The following is a 21,858-nucleotide window of genomic DNA, read 5'->3' on the forward strand; positions in this document are numbered from 1 at the left end:
GTTGCATGGGCGGGGGGGGGTGGGGTGGGCTGGAGTGGAGGCTCACTGGGAGGCACTGGGAGGTGCATGGCAGGAACCTCCCCCCCCCCCAGCTCCCCGCAGGCCCCAGCCGCAGCATTGCTGGGAAGTGACTCATGGCGGGGGGGGGGGGCGGGGGGGGTGAGCGACGCATGTGACGAGTTGGGGCGGCCTGAGCCCTCCACGTGGGCCTGGGGAGCCTGCGGGGCCGGGGGGCACCCGCGCAACCCCCCCCGGGCGCTTCAGATGGCAGCTGGGGGTGGGGGGGGGGTGGGGGGCTGGAGGGGCTGCGCACCCTGTCCTGCCCCCCCCCTTCCCCAGGGTAGGGTGGGCAGGGAGTCGTGTGCGCCCACCGCGTGTGCGCCGCGTCCCATGTGCCGTGCGCGGGCCGCGTGCGCGGTGCCGCCTCACACGCGGCGTGTCCCGTGTGCCCCCGGGGACCGCCGTCTGCCACGCGTGTGTGCGGGGGGGGGGGGGGACACACTCGTGTGCAGTGCGTGTCCCGGGGGACAGTGGCTCCGTGGGTGCAGTGCGTGTCCCGGGGGCGGGCGCCCAGGCGTGCGCCGGGTCCCGTGTGCACGGCGCGTGTCCCCCTCTGCAGGGTCCCCACGCGTGCCGTGCGCGTGCGGCGTGCCGCCCTGTGCTGTGGCGGGGCTCCCACACGCTCTGCATGCCGCGCCAACGTAGGCAGCGTGCGTGCAGTGCTGCGCGGGCCGGGCGGAGGTGTCGGCGTGCAGTGCGTGTCCGTGCAGGGCTGCAGTGCGTGGGCGCAGGCGGTGCTGGGCGTGCAGTGGCAGCGTCTCCGTGTCCTGCATGCGCAAGGGGCTGCGGTGCCAGCGCCCCTTCCAGTGCGGTGCGGGTGCCCGGCCAGTGCACTGCACGTGGTGCCCGTGCAGTATGGATGCAGTGCGCGCGGCGCCGGTGCCAGTGCAACGCCAGCAGGGGCTGCGCTGGTTCCCAAGCAGTGCCACGCCAGCCCCCGTGCAGTGCCGGTGCCCCTGCAGTGGCCGGGGGCGGGGGGGGTTGGTCCCCCCGCAGTGCCAGGTCCTGCGCAGTGCTGGTTCCCGTGTGGTGCCAGCGCTGATGCAGTGCCAGTCCCCGCGCAGCGCTGGGCCCTGTGCACTGCCAGCCCCCCGTGCACTGCAGCTCCCGCGCCGTGCTGCTGCAGCGTCAGCCCCGTGCAGTGCCAGTGCCGTCCTGGTGCCGGTGCCACGCAGTGCCGGTGCAAGTGCACTCCTGGTCCCGTGCAGTGTCAGTCTCTGTGCAGTGCCGGTGCGGCGCCAGGCCTGGTGCAGTGCAGGTGCAGTGCCAGTCCCTTGCTGGTCCCGGTGCAGTGCCAGTGCTGGTGCAGTGCTGGTGCTGGTGCGGTGCCCGTGTAGTGCCAGTCCCAGACGCACCGCAGTGCCAGTGCAGTGCCGGTCCCAGTCCCGATGCAGTGCTGATGCAGTGCCAGTGCCAGTGTGGTGTAGTGCCAGTCCCAGTCCCAGTGCCAGTGCAGTGCTGGTCCCATACTGGTCCCAGTGCAGTGCCGGTGCAGTGCTGGTCCCGTACGGGTCCCAGTGCAGTGCCCGTGTAGTGCCAGTCCCGGTGCAGTGCTGGTGCAGTGCCGGTCCCGTACTGGCCCCAGCGCAGTGCCGGTGCCAGTGCAGTGCCAGTGTAGTGCCGGTGCAGTGCTTGTCCTGTACTGGTCCCAGTGCAGTGCCCGTGTAGTGCCAGTCCTGGTGCAGTGCCGGTGCAGTGCCGGTGCAGTGCCGGTCCCGTACTGGTCCCAGCGCAGTGCCGGTGCCAGTGCCAGTGCAGTGTTGGTCCCGGTGCAGTGCTTGTCCCATACTGGTCCAGGTGCAGTGCCAGTGCAGTGCCGGTCCCGGTGCAGTGCTGGTGCAGTGCCGGTCCCGTACTGGTCCCAGTGCAGTGCCGGTCCCATACTGGTGCCGGTGCAGTGCCGGTCCCACGCAGCCCCGCTGCAGCTCGGTGCCGCCCCCGGCTCCTGCGCCCGCCCCCCGCCCGCCCGCCCGGTCTCTCCGGGGCCGGGGCCGGGGCCGGGGCCGGTGCGGGGGACGCGGCGATGGGGCTGACGGGGCCGCCCCGCTCCTGCCTCCTGCTGACGGCCGCGCTGCTGCCGCTGCTGCCGCCCGGGGCCGCCCCGGACCCCGCCGCGCCGCCCGCGCTCACCGACGCCGAGATCGAAGCGTTTCTGCGGGGTTTCCTCGGGCCCGCGGAGCGCGGGGACGGCGACGGCGACGGGGATGGCACCGAGCTGGGCTTCGACACCGAGCTGGGCATCGGCCCCGGCACCGGCCCCGGTGAGCGAGCGGCACCGGCACGGCACGGCGGGGCAGCCCCGGTCCCGGTCCCCGCCGGGGTCCCGCGGGGCTGGGGGGGGCAGCAGGAGGTGGGGACCCCCCGGCCGCCCCTCACCCCGCGGCCGTCCCCTCCCCTCCCCTCTCCAGGCTCCCCGGGGCGGCTGACGGAGCCCGAGAAACCCAAGAAGGGGAAGAAGGAAAAACCTCCCAAACCCACCAAGAAGCCCAAGGAGAGACCCCGGGGCTCCAAGAAGGACAAGGACAGGGACAGGGACAGGGACAGGGACAGGGACAGGGGCAAGGACAAGCCCTCCAAGAAGCCCAAGGAAAAGCCCCCAAAAGGCTCCGAAAAACTTCCAAAAGGCTCCAAAAAGCCCAAGGAAAAGCCACCCAAGGAGAAGCCACCCAAGGCCACCAAAAAACCCTCTGGCAAGAAGCCACTGGGGCTACCAACCACCCCCCCGGAGCCTCCTACTGCCCCGCAGCCCCCACGGCGTGAGGACGACGTGGGGACACCCCGGTTACCAGAACAGCCATCACCCTATGAGGAGGAAGAGGATGGAGGTGGCCGAGGTGAGTCTTGGGGACCCCATCTCACCATCAGCCGGGGAGGGGCGGGGGGGGAGGGGGGGTGTCTTGGCACACCACGGCGTCACCCCGTGTCCCACTCGGCTCCCCGGTGGCACCCCACGGCTGGCTGGGCTTTGTCCATACCAGGGTCACCTCCTCCGTCCCCACCGGGGGGGGGGACGGGACACAGTCCATCTCCCCAGTGGGATTTTCTTTCGGCATGGGGCTGCCGGGGGGCCGAGCCGGGGGGGCTGCGGGGCACCGCCAACCCCTCACTCTGTGTCCCTGTCCCCAGGGGAGCTGGAGGAGCCACCGAGCGAGCCCTGGGGTCTGGGCCGGGAGGACTGGAGTCCCGAGCCTGAGTCTGGTGAGTGCCCTGTCCCCAGGGCCACCTCCCTGCAGCCCAGGGCTACCTCCCTGTGCCCAAATGCACCCCGATGTCACCTCCCTGCTCCCTAGTGTCACCTCCCTGTGCCCCAGTGCCACCAACCTTCACCCCGGTGCCACCTCGCTGCTCCCCAGTGCCACTTCTCTGTTCCCAAATGCCACCTCCCTGCACCCCGATGTCACCTCCCTGTGCCCCAGTGCCACATCCTTGCAAACCGGGGCCACCTCCCTGCTCCCAAACGCCACCTCTCTGCACCCCAGTATCACCTCCCTGTTCTGAAATGCCACCTCCTTGCCCCTTGATGTCACCTCCCTGCTCCCTGGTGTCACCCCCCTGTGCCCCAGAGCCACCACCCTTCACCCCAGTGCCACCTCCCTGTACCCTGGGGCCACCCCCCTACTCCCAAATGCCACCTCCCTGCTCCCTGCACCCCAGGGCCACCCCTCCGCCCCTTCCCCACGTGTCCCTTCCCTGCAGACGTCCCCGAGGAGACGGAGCCACCGACGCTGGACTACAACGAGCAGCTGGAGCGGGAGGACTATGAGGACTGTACGGTGCCGGGGCGCAGGGCCGGGGGGACCGCTGGAGTCCCCCGGCCCGCAGGGAGGGCTGGAGGGGGCATCCCCACCCTTGCGCCCCCTCCTTGCGCCCCCAATATCAGTGCCACCCCCTCTTTCTGTCCCCAGTCGAGTACATCCGCCGGCAGCAGAAACCCCGCAAGCCCCCCAGGAGGAAGAAACCCGAGAGAGTCTGGCCCCAGCCTGAGGAGCCACGTAAGTGGGGTGGCAGGGGGACAAGGCGGGGGGGGGCTGGCACCGCTCGGGGTGGGGGGGACAGTCCCCAGCCTTGGGGACCCAGAGGAGCATCATTTTGGGGGCATAGGGGACCCCATAGGGGCACGCTGACCCTGTGGGGACACAGGGGACTTCGCAGGGGCATGGGGGTCCCCAGAGGGACATGGGGGTACCGCAGGGGTACGCTGACCCCCTGGGGACACAGAGCACCTGGCAAGGACACGGGGACCCCATAGGAACCTGGGGGACCCTCGGGGGCACAGTAGAGGTGTAGGGACCCCACAGGGGTCCCATTCCCCGCCCCCCCAGCCCCAACACGGCCCCTTTTGCCCTCCTCAGCGAAGCCAGAGGTGCCACCTCCACAGCCACCCCCCCCCGCCCGTGCCGGTGACCGAAGGGGACTATGAGGAGGGCTTCGAGCCACCTGACTACGATGACTGTGAGTGACGAGCCAGGAGGCTCTGGGGCACCCCAGCCCCACGGGTAGCACCCACCCCTGCCCCCCCCGCCCTAAGGGGGTGTCCCAGCCCCTCCCCGTCTGCCCCCACAGTGGCGTACGGGCTGCCCCCCCCCCCCGAAACCCAGGAAACACCCGGACAAAGAGGATGAGATGGAGACGGACGAGGAGAAACTCAAACCCTGTGAGATATCAGCAGGGGCTGGGTGCCAGGGTGGGTGGCACGTCCCTGGGGTGGCATGTCCATGGGGCAGGTGGCACGTTCTCAGGGCTGGTGGCACATCCCCGGGGTGGGTGGCACATCCCCAGGGCCAGTGGCACATCCACAGGGTGGGTGGCACATTCCCGGGTGGGTGGCAGATCCCTGTGGTGGGTGGCATGTCCCTGGGGTGGCATGTCCATGGGACAGGTGGCATGTTCTCAGGGCTGGTGGCACATCCCCAGGGCCGGTGGCACATCCATAGGGTGGGTGGCACGTCCCTGGGGTGGGTGGCATGTTCCCAACAGCTGCTCTCCCGTCCCAGGGAAGCCCAAGAAAGGCGGCAGCAGCAAGGAAGAGGAGGAGGAGGAGGACCCCTGGGCAGAGGAGAAGGGCTGGGACCGCAAAGGTAGGTACCAGCCTCCTGTCCCCGTCCCCTTGTCCCCATCCACCCGGGCTCTGCATCCCCTTATACACCCCTTTTCCAGGAAAACCCAAAAAACCGGGAGGGAAGAAGTGGGAGCCGGACGAGGACGAATGGGCCCCTCCAGAGAAGACAAGTGAGTGTCCCCGTTCCCGGGGGGGGAGAGCGGGCACCCCACTGTGGGGGGGGGTGCCCATCACCTTCTCTGCCCACCCCAATTGTCCCCAGAATGTCCACCCATCGGCCTGGAGTCCCACCGCATCGATGACGACCAGATCCTGGCCTCCTCCATGCTGCGCCACGGGCTGGGTGCCCAGCGCGGGCGCCTCAACATGCAGGTGAGGGTCACCCGTCCCGCGCCCACCCCCCGCCTTGCCCGCCAAACCCCCCCACCCATGCCCCCCCTCGCTGTCCCCACCCCAGGCGGGTACCAACGAGGATGATTTCTTCGACGGGGCTTGGTGCGCCGAGGACGACAGCCGGGCGCACTGGATCGAGGTGGACACCCGCCGCACCACCAAGTTCACTGGTGTCATCACCCAGGGCCGTGACTCCCAGATCCAGTATGGGGACAGGCGGGAGGGGAAGGATCTGGGGACGTGGGGTGGGGGAGCATCTTGGGGACGCCCCCTCCCAAACTGTCCCCTTCCTCCCGCAGCGAGGACTTTGTCACCAGCTTCTACGTGGGCTTCAGCAACGACAGCCAGAACTGGGTGATGTACACCAACGGCTACGAGGAGATGGTACGGGACCCCAAAAGGGGCTGGTTGGGGCGGGACGGGGACAATAGGGACCCTCTGCCCCCACCCTCAGCTCCATCTCACCCCCCTCGTCAGATGTTTTACGGCAACGTGGACAAGGACACACCGGTGCTGACTGAGTTCCCCGAGCCCATGGTGGCCCGTTACATCCGCATCTACCCCCAGACGTGGAACGGCAGTCTCTGCCTGCGCCTCGAGGTCCTGGGCTGCCCCCTCTCCAGTAAGAGCCACCCCAAAGCTGGAGGTACACCACCCATGGCAGGGTCACGGCTCCCTGGCCCCCCCACCGCTGTGTCTTTGTCCCCTCTGCAGCCATCAGCAGCTACTACGCCCAGCAGAACGAGGTGACCTCCACGGACAACCTGGATTTCCGCCACCACACCTACAAGGACATGAGGCAGGTGAGCACCTCTGTGGGGTGGGCTCCTCTGTGGGGGCGGGATATTCCGGGGGAGGTGGGTTCAGGCCCCCGAGCGCTGCCCCCTCCCCAACCCCCCCCCCCATCACCCGCCCCCTCTGCACCCGCAGCTGATGAAGGTGGTGAACGAGGAGTGTCCCACCATCACCCGCATCTACAACATCGGCAAGAGCTCACGGGGGCTGAAGATCTACGCCATGGAGATCTCCGACAACCCGGGCGAGCACGAGACGGGTGAGGAGGAGAGGGGAGGGGACACCTGGCCAGGGGGCCCCGGCGCAGGCAGGCGGCGGGTACCACGCTGAGCCTGCCCACACCCTGCCCGCAGGCGAGCCCGAGTTCAGGTACACGGCGGGGCTGCACGGGAACGAAGTGCTGGGCCGGGAGCTGCTGCTCCTGCTCATGCAGTTCCTGTGCAAGGAATACCAGGACGGCAACCCCCGGGTGCGGAGCCTGGTGACCGAAACCCGCATCCACCTCGTGCCCTCCCTCAACCCCGACGGCTACGAGCTGGCCCGCGAAGCGGTAAGGGGACGGCGGGGTGGTGGGATGGGACAGCGGGACAAGGGGAGGGGACGGCGGGATGCAGCCCCTGGGCTCACCGCTGCCCTGGGCTGCCTGCAGGGCTCCGAACTGGGCAACTGGGCACTGGGCCACTGGACAGAGGAGGGCTACGACCTCTTTGAGAACTTCCCTGACTTGGCTTCGGCGCTGTGGGCGGCCGAGGAGAGGAGGCTGGTGCCCCACAAGTTCCCCAACCACCACATCCCCATCCCGGAGCACTACCTGGCCGAGGATGCCACGGTGAGCCCCGGCACAAGGCACGGTGGCAGGGCGGTGACGGGGAGATGGCGTCTCACACGTCTGCGTCTGCCTTGGCAGGTGGCGGTGGAGACACGGGCAGTGATGGCGTGGATGGACAAGAACCCCTTCGTGCTGGGAGCCAACCTGCAGGGCGGGGAGAAGCTGGTGTCCTACCCCTTTGACACGTCCCGGCCCGTCAGCGAGATGCCGGCAGCCGCCCGTCGCCCGCCGGATGACTACGAGGACGACAATCCTGAGCTGCAGGAGACGCCTGACCATGCCATCTTCCGCTGGCTCGCCATCTCCTACGCTTCGGCCCACCTCACCATGACCGAGACCTTCCGCGGGGGCTGCCACACGCAGGACATGACCAACGCCATGGGCATTGTGCAGGGGGCCAAGTGGCACCCGCGGGCCGGCAGTAAGTGGGTGCCACACCATACGGCGGCGGCTTGCCTGCCCCACGCTCCCGCCTCATGAAGGTGTGAGCGAGCGGCTGGGTGGGCACTTGGTTGTTTGTCTTGCAGGCATGAACGACTTCAGCTACCTGCACACCAACTGCCTGGAGCTCTCCATCTACCTGGGCTGCGACAAGTTCCCCCATGAGAGCGAGCTGCAGCAGGAGTGGGAGAACAATAAGGAGTCGCTGCTCACCTTCATGGAGCAGGTAGGAGCTGGGCCGTGCCAGGGAGGGAGGCGGGCGGCTGCCCTGCCCTGCCCTGCGCCACGCGGCTCCTCTCGTCCTCTTTCCTCGCATAGGTCCATCGGGGCATCAAGGGCTTGGTGACAGACCAGCAGGGAGAACCCATCGCCAACGCCACCATCGTCGTGGGGGGCATCAACCACAACATCAAGACAGGTAGGGCGCGGGGCAGGGTACTGGGCAGGGTGCCGGCAGCACCGTGCTGCCCCCTTCACACCCCGCTGCCTCCCCTTGCTGTTGGCAGCCAGCGGCGGGGACTACTGGCGCATCCTGAACCCGGGCGAGTACCGCGTCTCGGCTCGGGCCGAGGGCTACAACCCCAGCGTCAAGACCTGCAGCGTCTTCTACGACATCGGGGCCACCCAGTGCAACTTCGTCCTGTCGCGCTCCAACTGGAAACGCATCCGGGAGATCATGGCCATGAACGGGAACCGGCCCATCCGCCGCATCGTGCCCGGCCGCCCCATGACGCCCCGCGAACGCATGCGCCTGCGTATGCGCCTCCGGCACCGCATGCGGCTCCGGGAGCAGATGAGGCTGCGGCGACTCAATGCCACCACGGCCACCAGCGGCCCCACAGCCCCGCCGCCCACTACGGCCCTGCCCTTCCCCTTCAGCAGCACTGCCTACGCGCCCTGGAGCCAAGAGCCACCCACAGCCAGCACCTGGGAGATGGAGACCGAAACGGAGGTGGTGACCGAGCTGGTGACGGAGACGGAGGCCTGGGAGCTGGGCACAGGGACAGTGCAGCCCTTCACCACGGCCGAGACCTACACCGTGAACTTTGGTGACTAGGAGATGCTCGTCCCCTCGCTCCTGCCTCAAGCCAAGGCTGGACGCTCGCGGCCGGTTTGGTTTCGCCTGCCGCAGGCTCCAGCATCTGCTTCTGAAGTCTTCTTCAAGCCCTGGGCAGCCCGCTCTGGGCAGCCCGCCCCGGGTGGGCTCCAGCTCCTCACCCGCGCTGCTTCCTAAGACTGCAGGGCACGCCGTGCCGACGCTCACCCCACGGCTGGGCGGCTGCAGAGCGTCCCCTTTGCCAGGCTCCAGGGCCAGGCAGGAAAGGGACGTGCTGCCCCATCCCTCGGGGCTGGGCGGTGCCAGCCCTTGCCTGGCAGGGGAGGGGGTCACGCAGGACCCAGCCCTCGCCCCATCCCCATCTTCCGGCACAGCGGGGTTGGCAGGGGTGGTCCCACTCTCCAGGGCAGGGCCCGCACGGAGGCAGACGCAGCCCCTGTCCCCTCCACACAGTTTTTTGTTACACAAATAAATCAAGTTATATTGGTACGAGCATCTCCTCTCTCCCGTGCCCCGGCAGCTCCACGCCAGCCCTCCTGGGAGGACAGATGGGGATGACACCCAGGGAGCGGGCGCCAGGACCCTCCGAAGGGCCAGGGGTTTATCAAGTCTGTGCTCTGCCTGCTCAGTCAGTGCCCGACCTCCATGTCCCCATCATCGTCCTCGGCCCCGAAGCCAGAGAAGCTGATGGGCTGGCAGCTGAGGTCGCGCAGGTTGACGAGGCAGGCGGTCTGCGTGGTGCTGAAGACGGGCACTGTCACCAGCAGGACCTGCTGCCCATCCTCCCCTGCAAAGACAGGCAGGCATCAAGCAGACAAGCCCCCATTTGGCACCCCGGCGCTGGGTCCCGGCTCCGAGCGAGGGGGTGCTGCAGGCTGCGGGACTCACCTTTGAGCAGCTTGGACTGGAAGCGGGGAGCATTGCCGCAGAAGTAGACGTGAGGGCAGTCGGTGAGGATGAAGGGGTCTGATTTGTAAAAAGGGTAGCAGCCTGGGAGGGACGGAAATTAGGAGAGGAACCTGCACCCGCACCCCTTCGGAGGCCAAATGCCCCTCAGCCTCGGCGCCCACCCAGCTCTCCCCTTACCCAGGGTGTCCGGGGCTGTGGGGCTGATGTGTCCCGCCAGCAGCGTCCACTCCAGGATCTCCAGGTAGTCGTCCATGCTGCTGTATTTGAAGATGTCGCTGACATTTTGCCCTGATGTCCCCAAAAACCTACATTTTGGGGGAAGGAAGGAGAGATTCAGATGGCTGTACTTGCCACGACTTGCCCTGCGATCCTACGCCGCCAGTTGTCACAGAGCTGGTGGCACATGAGGCTTTTTTACCTGATTCCATCCACGTCGGCCTGGTAGGGGTTGGTGACCAGCCGGAGCGTGGAGTAGGCGCTGGCGAGGGGCAGCATGCAGTGATGCAGCGGCTGCTGGGGCAGCGTATAGTTGGTGGGGTCAAACTCACCAGGCATCACGTCCACAGGCACGGAGGTCTGTGGGCAGAGTGGGGATTACCGGGAATGGCCAAACCACCCTCCTTCAAAGGGGCTCTGAGCCAAGCCCCGATCGGAGCTTGCTGCCAGCGCTGCCCTGCTCCCTGATTTGGCTCCTGCCACTTCCCTGCAGGAAGCCCAGCTTGGCTTCACCACAGAGACCAGATGCCAGGAGAAGGATCTGAAGCCGGGCTGCACGCTGCCTCCTCGTCTTGCTGCGTTCCCAAACAGCACCATATGCAGCGTTCAAGGAGAAGGCGGGGGCCAGGGAAGGGGCTTTTGCCACCCCACACGCCCAGGCTGCTGGCAGAGCGTTGCTTCCCTGGCTCGGGAGCCAGGCTCCTTCCCCCGGAAGGTACCCAGTTCCCCGGTCAACCCTACCCTGCTCCAAGCACTCACACAAAGCTGCAGCAGGATCTCATCCAGCATCTTCACGGCCTCCACACTCGCTGCCTGGGTCTTCTTGGTCAAGTACTTGGCCTGGGTCAGTGTGGAGACAGTGAGGGAACAGCCCTGTGCCACCTCTGATCCCTCCTTCCCCACCTCTGTGGAACTCCCCGTGCCAGCCCAGGCCCCGGAGAGCATGGCCGATGCTGAAGACCCCTTGCCCCGCCGTACCTTGTTGATGGTGTCCCGGCTCTGCGTGTTCTGGCTCAGCAGGTTCCCCGCCAGGATGACGCGGGAGATCTGCGCGGCGCAGCTCTGCCCGCCCTCAGCGCCCAGCTGCCCCGTCACCACATCCACCAGCAGCTGTGTGCTCAGCAGGGACTCGCCGCTCCCGCTGCCCAGCCCCAGCCCCGACACCAGCAGGACGAACCTGGGCGGAGAGGCGGGGGCAGCACGCCGTGCTCCCTGCCCGCCCCAGTCCCTGCCCGCGCGGCCACAACAGGGCTGCCCACGCCAAGAGCCAGGTGTGGGGGACAGCAGTCCCCATCCGCCACCTCTCCCAGCACAAGGCACCGACTCCGAGGGGCACACGGGGAAGATGGGGAGGGACTCTTTTCCAGGGAGTCATGGTGTTGCTTTTCCTGCTCTTGCAGGGTTTGGATCCAGGGGAGTTGGCAGAGCAAACCCCCTTCCCCTGCTGCAGGGGAGGAGGATGCGGGGGGCATCAGGGACTCATGGGGCAGATGGGGAGGGTCCAGAGGAAGCCACGAAGATGCTCAGGGGGCTGGAGCCCCTCTGCTGTGAGGACAGGCTGAGAGAGTTGGGGGGGTTCAGCCTGGAGAAGAGAAGACTCTGGGGAGACCGTAGAGTCCTGTCCAGTGGTGAGCCCCTGGCCCAGGCTGCCCAGAGAAGCTGCAGCTGCCCCATCTCTGGAGGGGTTCAAGGCCAGGTTGGACGGGGCTTGGAGCAACCTGGGCTGGTGGGAGGTGTCCCTGCCCGTGGTAGGAAAGATGATCAAGGTCCCTTCCAACTGAACCCATTCCATGATTCTATGAAATGGTCCCCAGGGCTCGGGGATTTGGCAGGGGACATGGTGCCACCCCCACTCCTGTCACTGTGGAGACTCACCGATCCGAGCTGGGGCCCTTCCAGGGCAGTGGCCGGGGCAGGTTGGCGAAGCAGTGATCCTCCACCAGGAACTTGCCATTGTCCTGCTCGGAGCCGTACACGGCGAAGATGGTCCCTATGGCAGAGAGCGGGTGGTCAAGCCCCCAGCCAGAGCCTGCGAGGTGGCTCTCACTGAGAAGCCATCGTCCCCTTACCTGTCACTAGCCTCTGCACCTCGACGGCTCCTTCCAGTTTCATCCGCTGCAGCTCATCCTCCAGGATCAGCTCATCGGAGGGGTGGATGTACTTGGGCTGGGGCGGCTGAGGCACCAGGTTGTGCTGGCGGGGACAGGGCAGGCTGTGATGGCCTCAGCGAGGCCGAGCTGCCCCAAAGGGCCCTTCCCCCCGCAGCCAAACCCCGCAGGTGGAAACCAGAGCGCGGGCACGTGACTCATGAGAGCTGCTGCTGCCGTGGCCCCCCACCGCTGGCCTGGCCAACACCCCCGCTGCTGCTTCAAAGCTGCTCGCCAGCCGCACAGCACCCAGGCGAGCTGGTTTCGCTTAACGCTTCCCCGCAGCATGCTGGCTAAGCGAACGTGAGCGCGGCTCCCTGGCCAAGGAGGAAGTGGCTCAGCCAGGCGGCGGGGGACGGAGCTCTGGCTAGCCTCAGGAAACGTGTTTGCAATCACCGTCCGGGCAAGCACTCCGCTGCCTTTGAACCCTGCCCGGCAGGCACGATGCTAACCCCACGCCGTGACGAGCAGGCTCCAAACATCCCAATGTGCTCCCTGCGAGCCAGCTGGGAGCAGACGGGCCCCCGGCACGGCATGGGGACGGCAGAGCTTCCGTGACGCCCCCCTCATCCTCCTCCCCTGCAGTGGGGGAAGGGGTTTGCTCTGCCAACCCCGATGGATCCAAACCCTCCAAGGGCAGGAAAAGCAACACCAAGCAGGCGCATGCAGGACGCACGCTGGCATAAAGAGGTGGCACCAAGAGCGGCGGTGTCTAGGGACAGGGTAGGCACAGAGAAGAAGGTGTGTAGGGACGGGGTAGGCACCAGCTCCCCAGGTCAAAGCCCTGGCGGTTCCCACTTGCTCGGCCACAGTGAGCACGAAGGAAGCGATGGGAAGCCAGCCGAGGTCCCGATGTCTGTTGGCACGTCCCCCAGCGCTGCACAGAGGAGGAGGGAGGGAACGTCCCCGCCATTACCTCCTCGCTGATCTCCTGCAGGATGGAGGGCTGCAGCTGCATCGCCTTGAAGAGCGTCCCCACCACGCAGCACTTCTCGCCCGCCCGCAGCTCGCAGAGCTTCCTCAGTGCCACGTCATTCCCTGCGGAGAGAAATGGGGCTCAGCCGGCCTCAGGGATGGCCATGAGGGCAGGCGAGGCTCGACGGCTGACTGGGACCAACTCGAAGGGCTTGAGCGTCGAAGCCAGCAAGAGGCGGTGGGGGAATGTTGCGAAGCCTCTCATCTTTCCTGGAGGCATGGAGCCGAGTCCACATGTGTAGGCCAGATGGGGCCAATGGAGCTTACCAGAGAGGCAGCACGGCCTGCAGGCATTTCCTCTGCGTCGAGGGGGAGGAAAGCCGGGTCATGCCGGCATCTGGGGGACCGCAGCTACCAGCCACCACCCAGGACAGTGTGCAAAGCCCCCGCTGCGCCCACGGGTCCAGCTCTGCCCAGGAAGGGAGGGTGCATGGCTCCAGGACGGCCCCAGCTGGGCACAGAGCCAGTGCTCCTGCCCTTGGGCACGAGGGGCTGGTGTTCGTGCTCTCCCGCCAGGAGACGACCCAAACATCTCACTCAAATTTGACAGCCAGGAGAGATCGTTCACCACCCCCAAGTCTGACCTCTGCCAGGGCCAGATCCTCCACCCGGGATCCCTGCTGGAAGCCAGGATTCCCATCGCAGCCGGGCAATTGGGAAGATCCCGGCATGAAGACAGGCTGCTGGGGAGGGTCAGGGTTTCCTCTCCCTGAAAGGCACAAACAGGTCCCTGGGCTTTAGCCAGGGATCCACAGGGAGATATGGGCTGGGGGAACCAAAACTCAGGAGGTGCCTCCGGAGGTGCAAAGAGCATCACAGCTCCAGCACTTCGTCGCCTTTGTGGTGGGGAGCGTTTGCAGACAGCAAAAAAAATGCATCTCCCTCAGCACAAGCTGAGCCCGAGACTTCTCACCTCACGAACGAGGACCCAGAGACGCTTCAGCCCCATCCTTTACGAGACTGCAGGACTTTTATTTCCCCCTGTTTAAATCAAGCCCATCCATCCTGAGCCTCCAGCCAAGGAGGGAGGAAGACTGGCTGCGCACTGCGCTGGCGCTGCGAGAGCTGCCGGGCTCCTCTCCCAGAACAACACTGCCAGAGCCCGCTGCCGTGCCGGACCCTCCGTCAGGTCATCCCTTCTGGTCACGGGACGTTTCTCCCTCCAAACTCTCCCTTTGCTAATCACGCGCCTGCTGAACGTGACTGCTGCCCGGTGGAAAGCGCCCCGCTGCCATCACAGGCACCCTGGGCTCAGCGGAGCTGGAAACATGGCTTCATCCACCCCAGGAATGCAAACACTCAGAGTCAGAAAAAACAATCCCATTTTAGTTTCTTATTCTTGGCTCTAACCCCCCGAATGTGTGTGTTTAGCGGGAGGGGGGCTGCTCTCTCCAGATTTTGCCTGCAGGCGCCTCTTGCTGTGAGACAAACCCCAGAAATCGCATCCCATTGCATGACGCCGGGAAGTGGAACTTTACAAAACCGCTGCTTCCCATCACCCTTGGCAAAATCCAGGGTTACGGTCCAGGGGCGACCGGCCAAGGAACGACATCCGCTGCTGAGCCGGCACAGCCCGGCGCGGGCTTTGCTTCCCCGCGCAGCCCCTGGGGCTGGGGAGAGAAAGAAAAACAAGCAGCCAGCCCAAAAATCTCCACAGAAGGGCAAAGTTGAAAGCTTGGCTGGCCCAAGAGCGGTGAAATTCGGTAATGGGCTTTTACGGCACTGGGGGAGCCAAGTGCCATGCCGAGGCCAGCCAGAAAGCTCAGCCACCATGCCCTGGCAGCAGCAAGGTGGTGGCTTCATCCAGCGCCGCCGTTACGCCTTCGGATGGAAAGTCTCAGGCGTTAGAATCCCACCCGCCAACCGCTCACGCAGCCCCGCAGGCAAGGAAATGGCCCCCCCGGCGCAACCGGCGCCTCTCCCGCCCCCCGACAAACCTCACGCTTAACTCGTGCTGCTGACAGCCAGCGGAAGCTTTGAGCTGGCCTGGTGAGCAGGACAAAAAAAAAAAAGAAAAAAAAAAAAAAAAAGGTTTTCTTTTCTCTCCACAGTTGATGTTTAAATGTCGGGACACTGTCCGGTGGAGAAACCACCCCCAAAAAACCACCCGTGGGTTATTTGACCCCTTAACGTGTGTGTAAGCTTAGGAACCGACGGCCAACACGTGCTGAAAAATCTCCAAAAAGCTTCCAGCCGCGCGGCTTTGTCCTCCTTTCCCACAGCAAGGCGGGGTTTCCCCAGAGGGACTCACCCCACTTCTGTCGCGCCCGCTCCTCCAGGATGGGCCGCATCTGGATGAGGCGGGCGGCGTAGATGTGGGCGTACTGGCGGCTGAAGCTGCGCTCGCCCAGCAGGAAGGGCTGGGAGCAGTCGGTGTATGCCGAGACCGGCACCCTGGCGAAGGTGGAGGCCTCGGCGGAGGGGGGGGCCAGCAAACCCTGCGCCGTGGGGGCCGCCTGCTCCCAGAACATGGTGGGCGTCGGGCCGTAGCGGCGGGGCTGGACGCCGGCGGGTTTTAACGGCGGGGCTGGAAAGCAAACGGGAAAATTAAGGATCCCGGCAAATTCCCGGCACCTCCCCCAGCCGTGACCATCACCGCCAAGGTGCCACAAATCCCTCCCTGGAGGTGGCCCCCACCCCCAAACTGACCCCCTCGCCCTCCCAAAATACGAACAAGGCCTTAACCCCCCCAAACGCTGCACCCCCCCTTCCTTTCTCTCCCCTCCAACACCACGGCACCCCCAAACACACCCTGGTGCCAGCAAAACCCCAGGACCCCCTCCCCCCCCCCAAATCATACCCCGGCAGCAGGACACCCAAAGCCCCCCCCAAATACATCCTGGCCACCAGAGCCTCCCGTGAACCCCCCCAACACCCCCTGGCACCAGGAGCCTTGCACAGCCCCCTGGCACAAAGACACCCCCCAGGGCACTGGGACCCCCCCCAAAAACACCCCCTGCACCAGGACACCCCCTGGCATAAAGAACCCCCCCAAGGCACCAGGAGCCCCCCCCAAACCACCCTCTGGCACCAGACTTCACTCCAGGACACTCCCTAAGCACACCCTCTGGCACAAAGAACCCCCCCAGGACACCGGGACCCCCACAAAAACACCCCCTGCCACGAGGACCGCCACGAGGACCGCCCCCGCCCCCCCCCCGGACCCACCCTAAACACACCCCCTGCCATAAAGGGTCCCCACGGCACCAGGAGCACCCCCATAAAAAACACCTCCTGCCACCAGACCCCTCTCAGCCCCCCCCAAACACACACCCTGGCACAAGGACACCCCCCCCCCCAGGGCACTGGGACCCCCCTTCCCCGCAAAACACCCCCTGGAACCAGGACGCCCCCGGAACCCATCGCCCCCCCACCCCAAACACCCCAGCCCAAACCCCCCCCCAGACCCCCCGGCTAGCAGGACCCTGTAGGGCCTCCCCAGCCCCAGGGTCCCCCCAGGACCCATGGCGAAGGCCCCCGCCCCAGACCCCCCACGCCCCCCCTCAGGGCCGCTCATGGCCCCCCCACAGGGGGCTCCCCCAGGCCCCCCCGGCCGCAGGTCACGTACGGGGTCAGAGGTCAGGGGTCAGAGGTCGGGGGGGCCCGCCTGCCCGGCACCGCGACCCGCCATGGGGGGGGGCGGGGGGGAAAAGGCGCGAACGCCGCAAAGCGCGGAAGTCGCGTGGCCGCGGGGCGGAAGTGACGTCAAGGCGGCGGGTCGCCGTGGCAACCATCCGTGGCGGCGCCGTCACTGTGGGAACGGGGGGGGGGGGGGGGGTAGGACCGGCACCCACCGGGGGGCGACGGGGGGACACCTGGGTGGGCCCGGGACACCAGGGAGCCCACGGGGGGACAGGGGACACCGCGACCGACCCCTGAGGCCTCAGGGAGCCCGGGAGGGGACGGGGGGACACCGGGACGGCCCGCTGGGATGCCGCGGAGCCCAGGAGGACCCGGCCCCACACCCACCTCCCCCCATCGTGGCCCCGCGCTCAGCCCCCAGTGGGCCTGGGGGGCTGGGGAGTGGGGCCCCCCCCGTCCCTGTCCCCCCTTCCTGCCGCGGGGGCGGAGGTGTGAGGGAGGAAGCGGGGTGGCGAACCTACACGCTCCATTTTAAGGGCTTTTTGGGTTTCGGCGGCGCTGACTGGCGCAGCCGTCCCCACAGCCCACACGGCGGGCTATAAAAGCCGTCAGGGTGGGACACGCCGGTTGTCACCCACTGTCACCCGCTGTCAGCCTCTCGAGTGGGCTCGCCATGGCTGCCGCCTTCCTCTTGGTGCTGGTGGCGGTGGGAGGTAACAGGGGTCCCTGCTGCCCTGCGTCCCAGCCAGGGGAGGGAGACCCTGGGGTGTAGGGGGGCGCGTGGGGATGGACACGGGGTCAGCGGGGGTGGCAGTGTGCTTGGGGACAGCAGCTGGGGACGGGGACTGTGTGGGGACCTGGGGATGGCAGGGATGGGGGCTTCATGGGGATGTGTTCCCAGGGATGGTGGGGACAGGAGGATGTGGGGATGGGCAGGAGGGATGGTGGGGACAAGGACTGCATGGGGACCTGGGGATGGTGGGGACGGGGTCCTTGTGAGGACCTGAGGGTTGCAGGGACAGGAAGCCATGGGGACAAGCACGTGGAGATGGCAGGGAGAAGGTCCACCTGGGGACCTGGGGATGGTGGGGACGGGGTCCTTGTGGGGACCTGAGGGTGGCAGGGACAGGAAGCCATGGGGACAAGCACGTGGAGATGGCAGGGAGAAGGTCCACCTGGGGACCTGGGGATGGTGGGGACGGGGTCAGTGTGGGGACAGGTACCTGGGATGGCGAGGACAGGAGGACATGGGGACAGGTGGGAGGGATGGTGCAGGCAAGATCCACCTGGGGGTGACAGGGACAGGGTCTGGGCACTCCTGGGGCACACAGGGACGGGCACACGCTCCCATGTCTGTGCTCACCCTCCCCATCCCCGCTCAGCGGCGCAGGCTGCTGTCCCTGAGCCCTGCCGGGGTGGCCCCGCATCCTGGTGCCAGGACATGGCCACCGCCATCCAGTGCCACCGGGAGCAGTACTGCCGCGATCTCTGGGACAGCCTGGCCCTGGTGAGCACCAGCCCCACCGCTTCAGCGCCAGCCGTGGGGCAGCCCCACACTCGCATTGGGGCCACGCTGGGGCACAGCCCTGAGGGTCTACGCTGTCCCCCTGCAGGGGGACGTGGCCGAAGGGGACGTGGCCGAAGGGGACGTGTCGGGGCCAGGCAGAGGGAAGAAGTGCAGCCTGTGCACCAAAATCCTGCAGCAGATCAAGGCGATGGCGGGCGACGATCCCGACGAGGTGAGGGGTGGCTGGGGGGTTCGGGGCAGCGGGGCGTGGGGGTGGCACCCCACGGGTGGCCCCGCTGATGCCAGCGTGCTGTTCGGCAGGCGGCGGTGGAGAAGGTGTTGGGCAAGGCCTGCCGGGCGCTGGGCAGGCGGCTGAGCCGAGCCTGCAAGTGGCTGGTGAAGAAGTACCGGGAGGAGATCAGCGAGGCGCTGCAGAACGGAGACCAGCCCGAGGACACCTGCGCCGCCATCGGCGTCTGCAAGGCCTGAGCCCGGTCAGCACCCGCCCCATGTCCTGCGTCCCCCGTCCTGCACCCCACAGCCTGCATCCTGCATCCCGCCCCCTGCGCCCCGCGCCCCACATCCGGCATCCTGCACCCCCGGCCCCGTGTCCTGCATCCCATATCCCGCAGCCCACACCCAGCACCCCACGCCTGCCCCAGGGGTAGGAGGGCATCTGGGGGTCCTGTGCCTCCAGGAGGGAACCTGCCTGCACCCCCACAGGGTAGGGGCAAGATGGAGACCCCAAAATGCATCCTGGAGAGGGGGGCAAGGTTGGAGGAGCCACTTCTGCTGGCGCCTCAGCTGGTGGTGACGGGGTGACGGTGGCCCCCGACTTACCGCTCCTTCCTTGTCTCCACAGGGCTCAGCCCCGCAGCTGGCCCCAAGTGCCACCCCCCAAACCCCTGACCCTCTCCCAGCCCCACCTACCACCCCAAAGCCTGGATCCCCCTCCCCATGCAATAAAGCACCGCGCCCCAGGCTACCACGTCTCCTGGGGACAGTGGCCCTGCTGTCTCCCGGTGCCAAGGGTCCCCTGAGTGCCTGTCCTTTGGGGGAGGGGGGCTGTCCCTTGTGTTGGGGGACACGCCAGCTCCACGGGGACACTAGGTGTGAAGCCCAGGCTGAACCGAGACACCTCCCTCCCTGGGGATGCTGCAGATGGATGAGATCCCCTTGTTTCGTGGTTCATTTGGCCGGAGCGAGTGGCGGGGGCGGGGGACCCGCGGGCGCCTCAGTCCTCCTGCTTGTCCCCATGGGTGATGACGTAGCACAAGGACTTTTAGTCGATGTTCCCCGACACCGCCGTCACCACGAACAGCTGCTCCGCCTGCGTGGGGACACGTACCCTGTGGGCTGGGATGGGTCCCCATGGGGACTACGGGGACAGGGACCTTGGGTGACACACGGGGACCTTGGGTCCAGGATCTCGGGGTCGGGAATCACGGGGGACACATGGCAATCTTGGGGACAGGGTCCATGTGGTGCACGTGGGGATCTCAGGGATGGGGTTTGGGATCACAGGGATGGGGCTGGGCACACGGGGACCTTGGAGGACACACAGGGATTTGGGGACAGGAGCTGTGTCCCCCTCCCTGTGGGCAGGCGGAGCCGGGTGTCCTGTGCACCCGCTTTGCCCGAGGGTCCTGTTGCTCCCTTTTGTGCAGGGATGCACGAGGGGACAGGATGGGCAGGGGACCGTGACAGTGAGGGTGACAGCCAGGGGAGCCACCTCACCTCCTCCCGGGAGAACTTATCCACCTGGGTCAGGAGGAGCTGCTTAAACCTGCAGGAAGAGGGACCAGCTGGGGGGCGGCTCCTGTCCCCATCCCAGGGGACGCAGGATCCAGCCGGGTGCCCTGAGGCTCCCTGTCACCCCCCACTCACTCGTCCTTGTTCATGGTGCCGGTGGGGTCCAAGGGCTTGAAGGTGTTGAGGATGGACTCCCTGGGGTCGGTGCCCTGGCTGGGGGGGGCATTAGGTGGGGTTTGGGGCTGACCCCTGGGGTGTCACGGGGTGTTGTGGGGTGTCAGGGGGTTTTATGGGGCCGCTCGCCGTTCAGCTGCTCCCCAAAGGGCGTCAAGAAGATGGGGAAGTTAACGAGGCCCAACACTCCGGGGTCACCCCAACACCCTGAGATATCCCTGCATCCTGGGGTGCCCCCATGTCCCAGGGTGGCCCCAAACCCCCTGGGGTGGTCCAGACCCATGTGGTGGCCCCAGATAGCCAAGGGTGTCCCCGGACCCCCAAGTTGGCCCAGACCTTGGCGTGCCCCCACACGCCCACAGTGACCCCAGCACCTTGGGGTGCCCCAAAGCCTCAGAGGGAACCCATCCTGGGGTGCCCCAGGAGGACACCAACACCCCCAGGGTGACCCCAACACCCTGGGGTGCCCCAGACCCTCACATGGACCTGAAAACCCTGGGGTGCCCCCAGACCCCCCGAGGGACCACACACAGCCTGGGCTGCCCCAGGAGGAGCTCAAGAGCGTCAGGCGCCCCAGATCCCCAGGGGGACCCCAAGACAGTGGAGTGTCCCAGACCCCCTGAGGACCCCAACATCCCGAGGTGCCCCAGACCGTCAAGGGGGACCCAGAACCCTGGGGTGCCCCCAGGCCCCCGATGGACTCCAACACCCTGGGGTGCCCCAGACACTCCAGGGACCCCCAACACCCTGCCCCAGACCCTTTGGGGGACTCAAATCCCTGGGGTGCCCCAGACCCTCACGAGGATCCCAGAACCCCGGGGTGCCCCCAACCCACAAAGGGACCCCACTGCACTGGAGTGCCCCAGGAGGACCCGAACACCCGGGGGTGACCCCAGTCCCCCGCAGCAAATCCCGAACCCCTGCCCTGGCCCCTCTGGGGAACCCGACGCCCCAGACCCCCAGAGGGACCCCAACACCCTGGGGTGCCCCAAACCTTCAGGCGGATCCAAATACCTGGGCTGCTCCTGCACCCCAGAGGGACCCCGACACGCTGGGGTACCCCCAGTCCCCCCTGCAGCATCCCCACACCCTGGGGTGCCCCATCCCCATCTCCTGGGGGGGGTCCATGGCTGCACTCACCATCCCAACTGCGGCCCCGGGCTGGGGGTCCCCAGGCTGCTCTGGCTTTTATCCCCCCCTTATCGCCCTCAGCTAAATCCGTCAGTGGATGCAGGCAGCCGAGCCAAACTCCGCGCTGACGCCGCTGGGCTGTGCCAGACACAAGCCAGGCCGGGGCCCCCCCAGGTGTCACTGGAAGCGGGGGGACACTAATTTTGGCTGCTGGGGAAGGTGGCGGAGCTGTAGCATCCCAGAGCATAAAACAGCCCCTGGCGGATCCCCCATGTGCCCCCCTGCTTGTGGTGGGCTGGGGACCCACTGGGTTTCGGGGAGCTGCTGCTGGCGGGAGTGGGGTTTAGCCCTTGGTGGGGGTCTATGCCCCCTTTTTTGGGGGTCAGCAGTGGGAGGGGGAGGCTGAGGTGCCCCCAGGCTCTGCCCCCCCCCCCCCATCCCTGGGATGGGGACGAGACTGGAGGGGATCCCCGAAGATCCCCACCACATTGGTGCACCCCAGTCGGTCCCTGCACCCCAGGGCTCACTGGTGGGGGCCAGCCCCCTCTGCCCCCCCGGCGCCCAGGTACCCCCCAACCAGGCCCTTATCTCTCAGCCACCCCCCCTGGGGGGGGCTCACCCCCAGTGAAGGGGCTGGGGGGAGGCGCGGAAGCCCCACTCCCTGCAGCTGGGCGGGGATGCGGGGGGCCAGGGAAGCACGGGAAGACCCTCAGCTGGCCCACGTGTGTGGGGCAGTCCCGTGGTGGGGGTCTCCATGCGGGCATGAGGCAGACAAGGAGCTCTCGCTCAAGCGGCCCCGGAGGAGAAGTCCACACAAACCCCATTTATTGG

At 67.0% G+C, this 21,858-nt stretch overlaps 4 protein-coding genes across 4 annotated transcripts; 2 read left to right on the forward strand and 2 right to left on the reverse strand.

The window, feature by feature from the left end:
* The first annotated feature begins 2,063 nt into the window (after positions 1 to 2,063).
* AEBP1 (AE binding protein 1) lies at positions 2,064 to 9,079 on the forward strand. Its single transcript, XM_054180851.1, has 22 exons — positions 2,064 to 2,321; positions 2,469 to 2,894; positions 3,187 to 3,258; positions 3,757 to 3,828; positions 3,966 to 4,052; positions 4,383 to 4,392; positions 4,439 to 4,516; positions 4,629 to 4,714; positions 5,055 to 5,138; positions 5,218 to 5,289; positions 5,382 to 5,491; positions 5,577 to 5,716; positions 5,812 to 5,896; positions 5,990 to 6,134; positions 6,227 to 6,315; positions 6,443 to 6,566; positions 6,661 to 6,857; positions 6,957 to 7,136; positions 7,215 to 7,557; positions 7,664 to 7,803; positions 7,896 to 7,995; positions 8,084 to 9,079. Exons 1-22 carry the CDS (start codon positions 2,084 to 2,086, stop codon positions 8,632 to 8,634), a joined length of 3,429 nt encoding a protein of 1,142 aa, XP_054036826.1. The 5' UTR covers positions 2,064 to 2,083; the 3' UTR covers positions 8,635 to 9,079.
* A 42-nt stretch (positions 9,080 to 9,121) lies between these two features.
* Positions 9,122 to 16,521, reverse strand: POLD2 (DNA polymerase delta 2, accessory subunit). Its single transcript, XM_054180850.1, has 11 exons — positions 16,450 to 16,521; positions 15,133 to 15,408; positions 12,823 to 12,944; positions 11,829 to 11,952; positions 11,635 to 11,749; positions 10,738 to 10,936; positions 10,519 to 10,599; positions 9,962 to 10,119; positions 9,721 to 9,848; positions 9,523 to 9,624; positions 9,122 to 9,421 (listed from the first exon to the last, which is right to left on the reverse strand). Exons 2-11 carry the CDS (start codon positions 15,350 to 15,352, stop codon positions 9,264 to 9,266), a joined length of 1,407 nt encoding a protein of 468 aa, XP_054036825.1. The 5' UTR covers positions 15,353 to 15,408; positions 16,450 to 16,521; the 3' UTR covers positions 9,122 to 9,263.
* A 496-nt stretch (positions 16,522 to 17,017) lies between these two features.
* Positions 17,018 to 18,995, forward strand: LOC128919624 (antimicrobial peptide NK-lysin-like). The gene is made up of 4 exons (XM_054225005.1): positions 17,018 to 17,176; positions 17,846 to 17,970; positions 18,077 to 18,202; positions 18,292 to 18,995. Exons 1-4 carry the CDS (start codon positions 17,137 to 17,139, stop codon positions 18,457 to 18,459), a joined length of 459 nt encoding a protein of 152 aa, XP_054080980.1. The 5' UTR covers positions 17,018 to 17,136; the 3' UTR covers positions 18,460 to 18,995.
* A 209-nt stretch (positions 18,996 to 19,204) lies between these two features.
* Positions 19,205 to 20,179, reverse strand: MYL7 (myosin light chain 7). The gene is given in 4 exon segments (XM_054180925.1): positions 19,205 to 19,300; positions 19,708 to 19,756; positions 19,858 to 19,933; positions 20,029 to 20,179. Coding segments are annotated over 4 exon segments (372 nt in total).
* Between the last annotated feature and the right edge of the window lie 1,679 nt (positions 20,180 to 21,858).

Source organism: Rissa tridactyla, chromosome 20 (genome assembly GCF_028500815.1).
Source record: "Rissa tridactyla isolate bRisTri1 chromosome 20, bRisTri1.patW.cur.20221130, whole genome shotgun sequence".
NCBI classification, from domain to species: domain Eukaryota; kingdom Metazoa; phylum Chordata; class Aves; order Charadriiformes; family Laridae; genus Rissa; species Rissa tridactyla.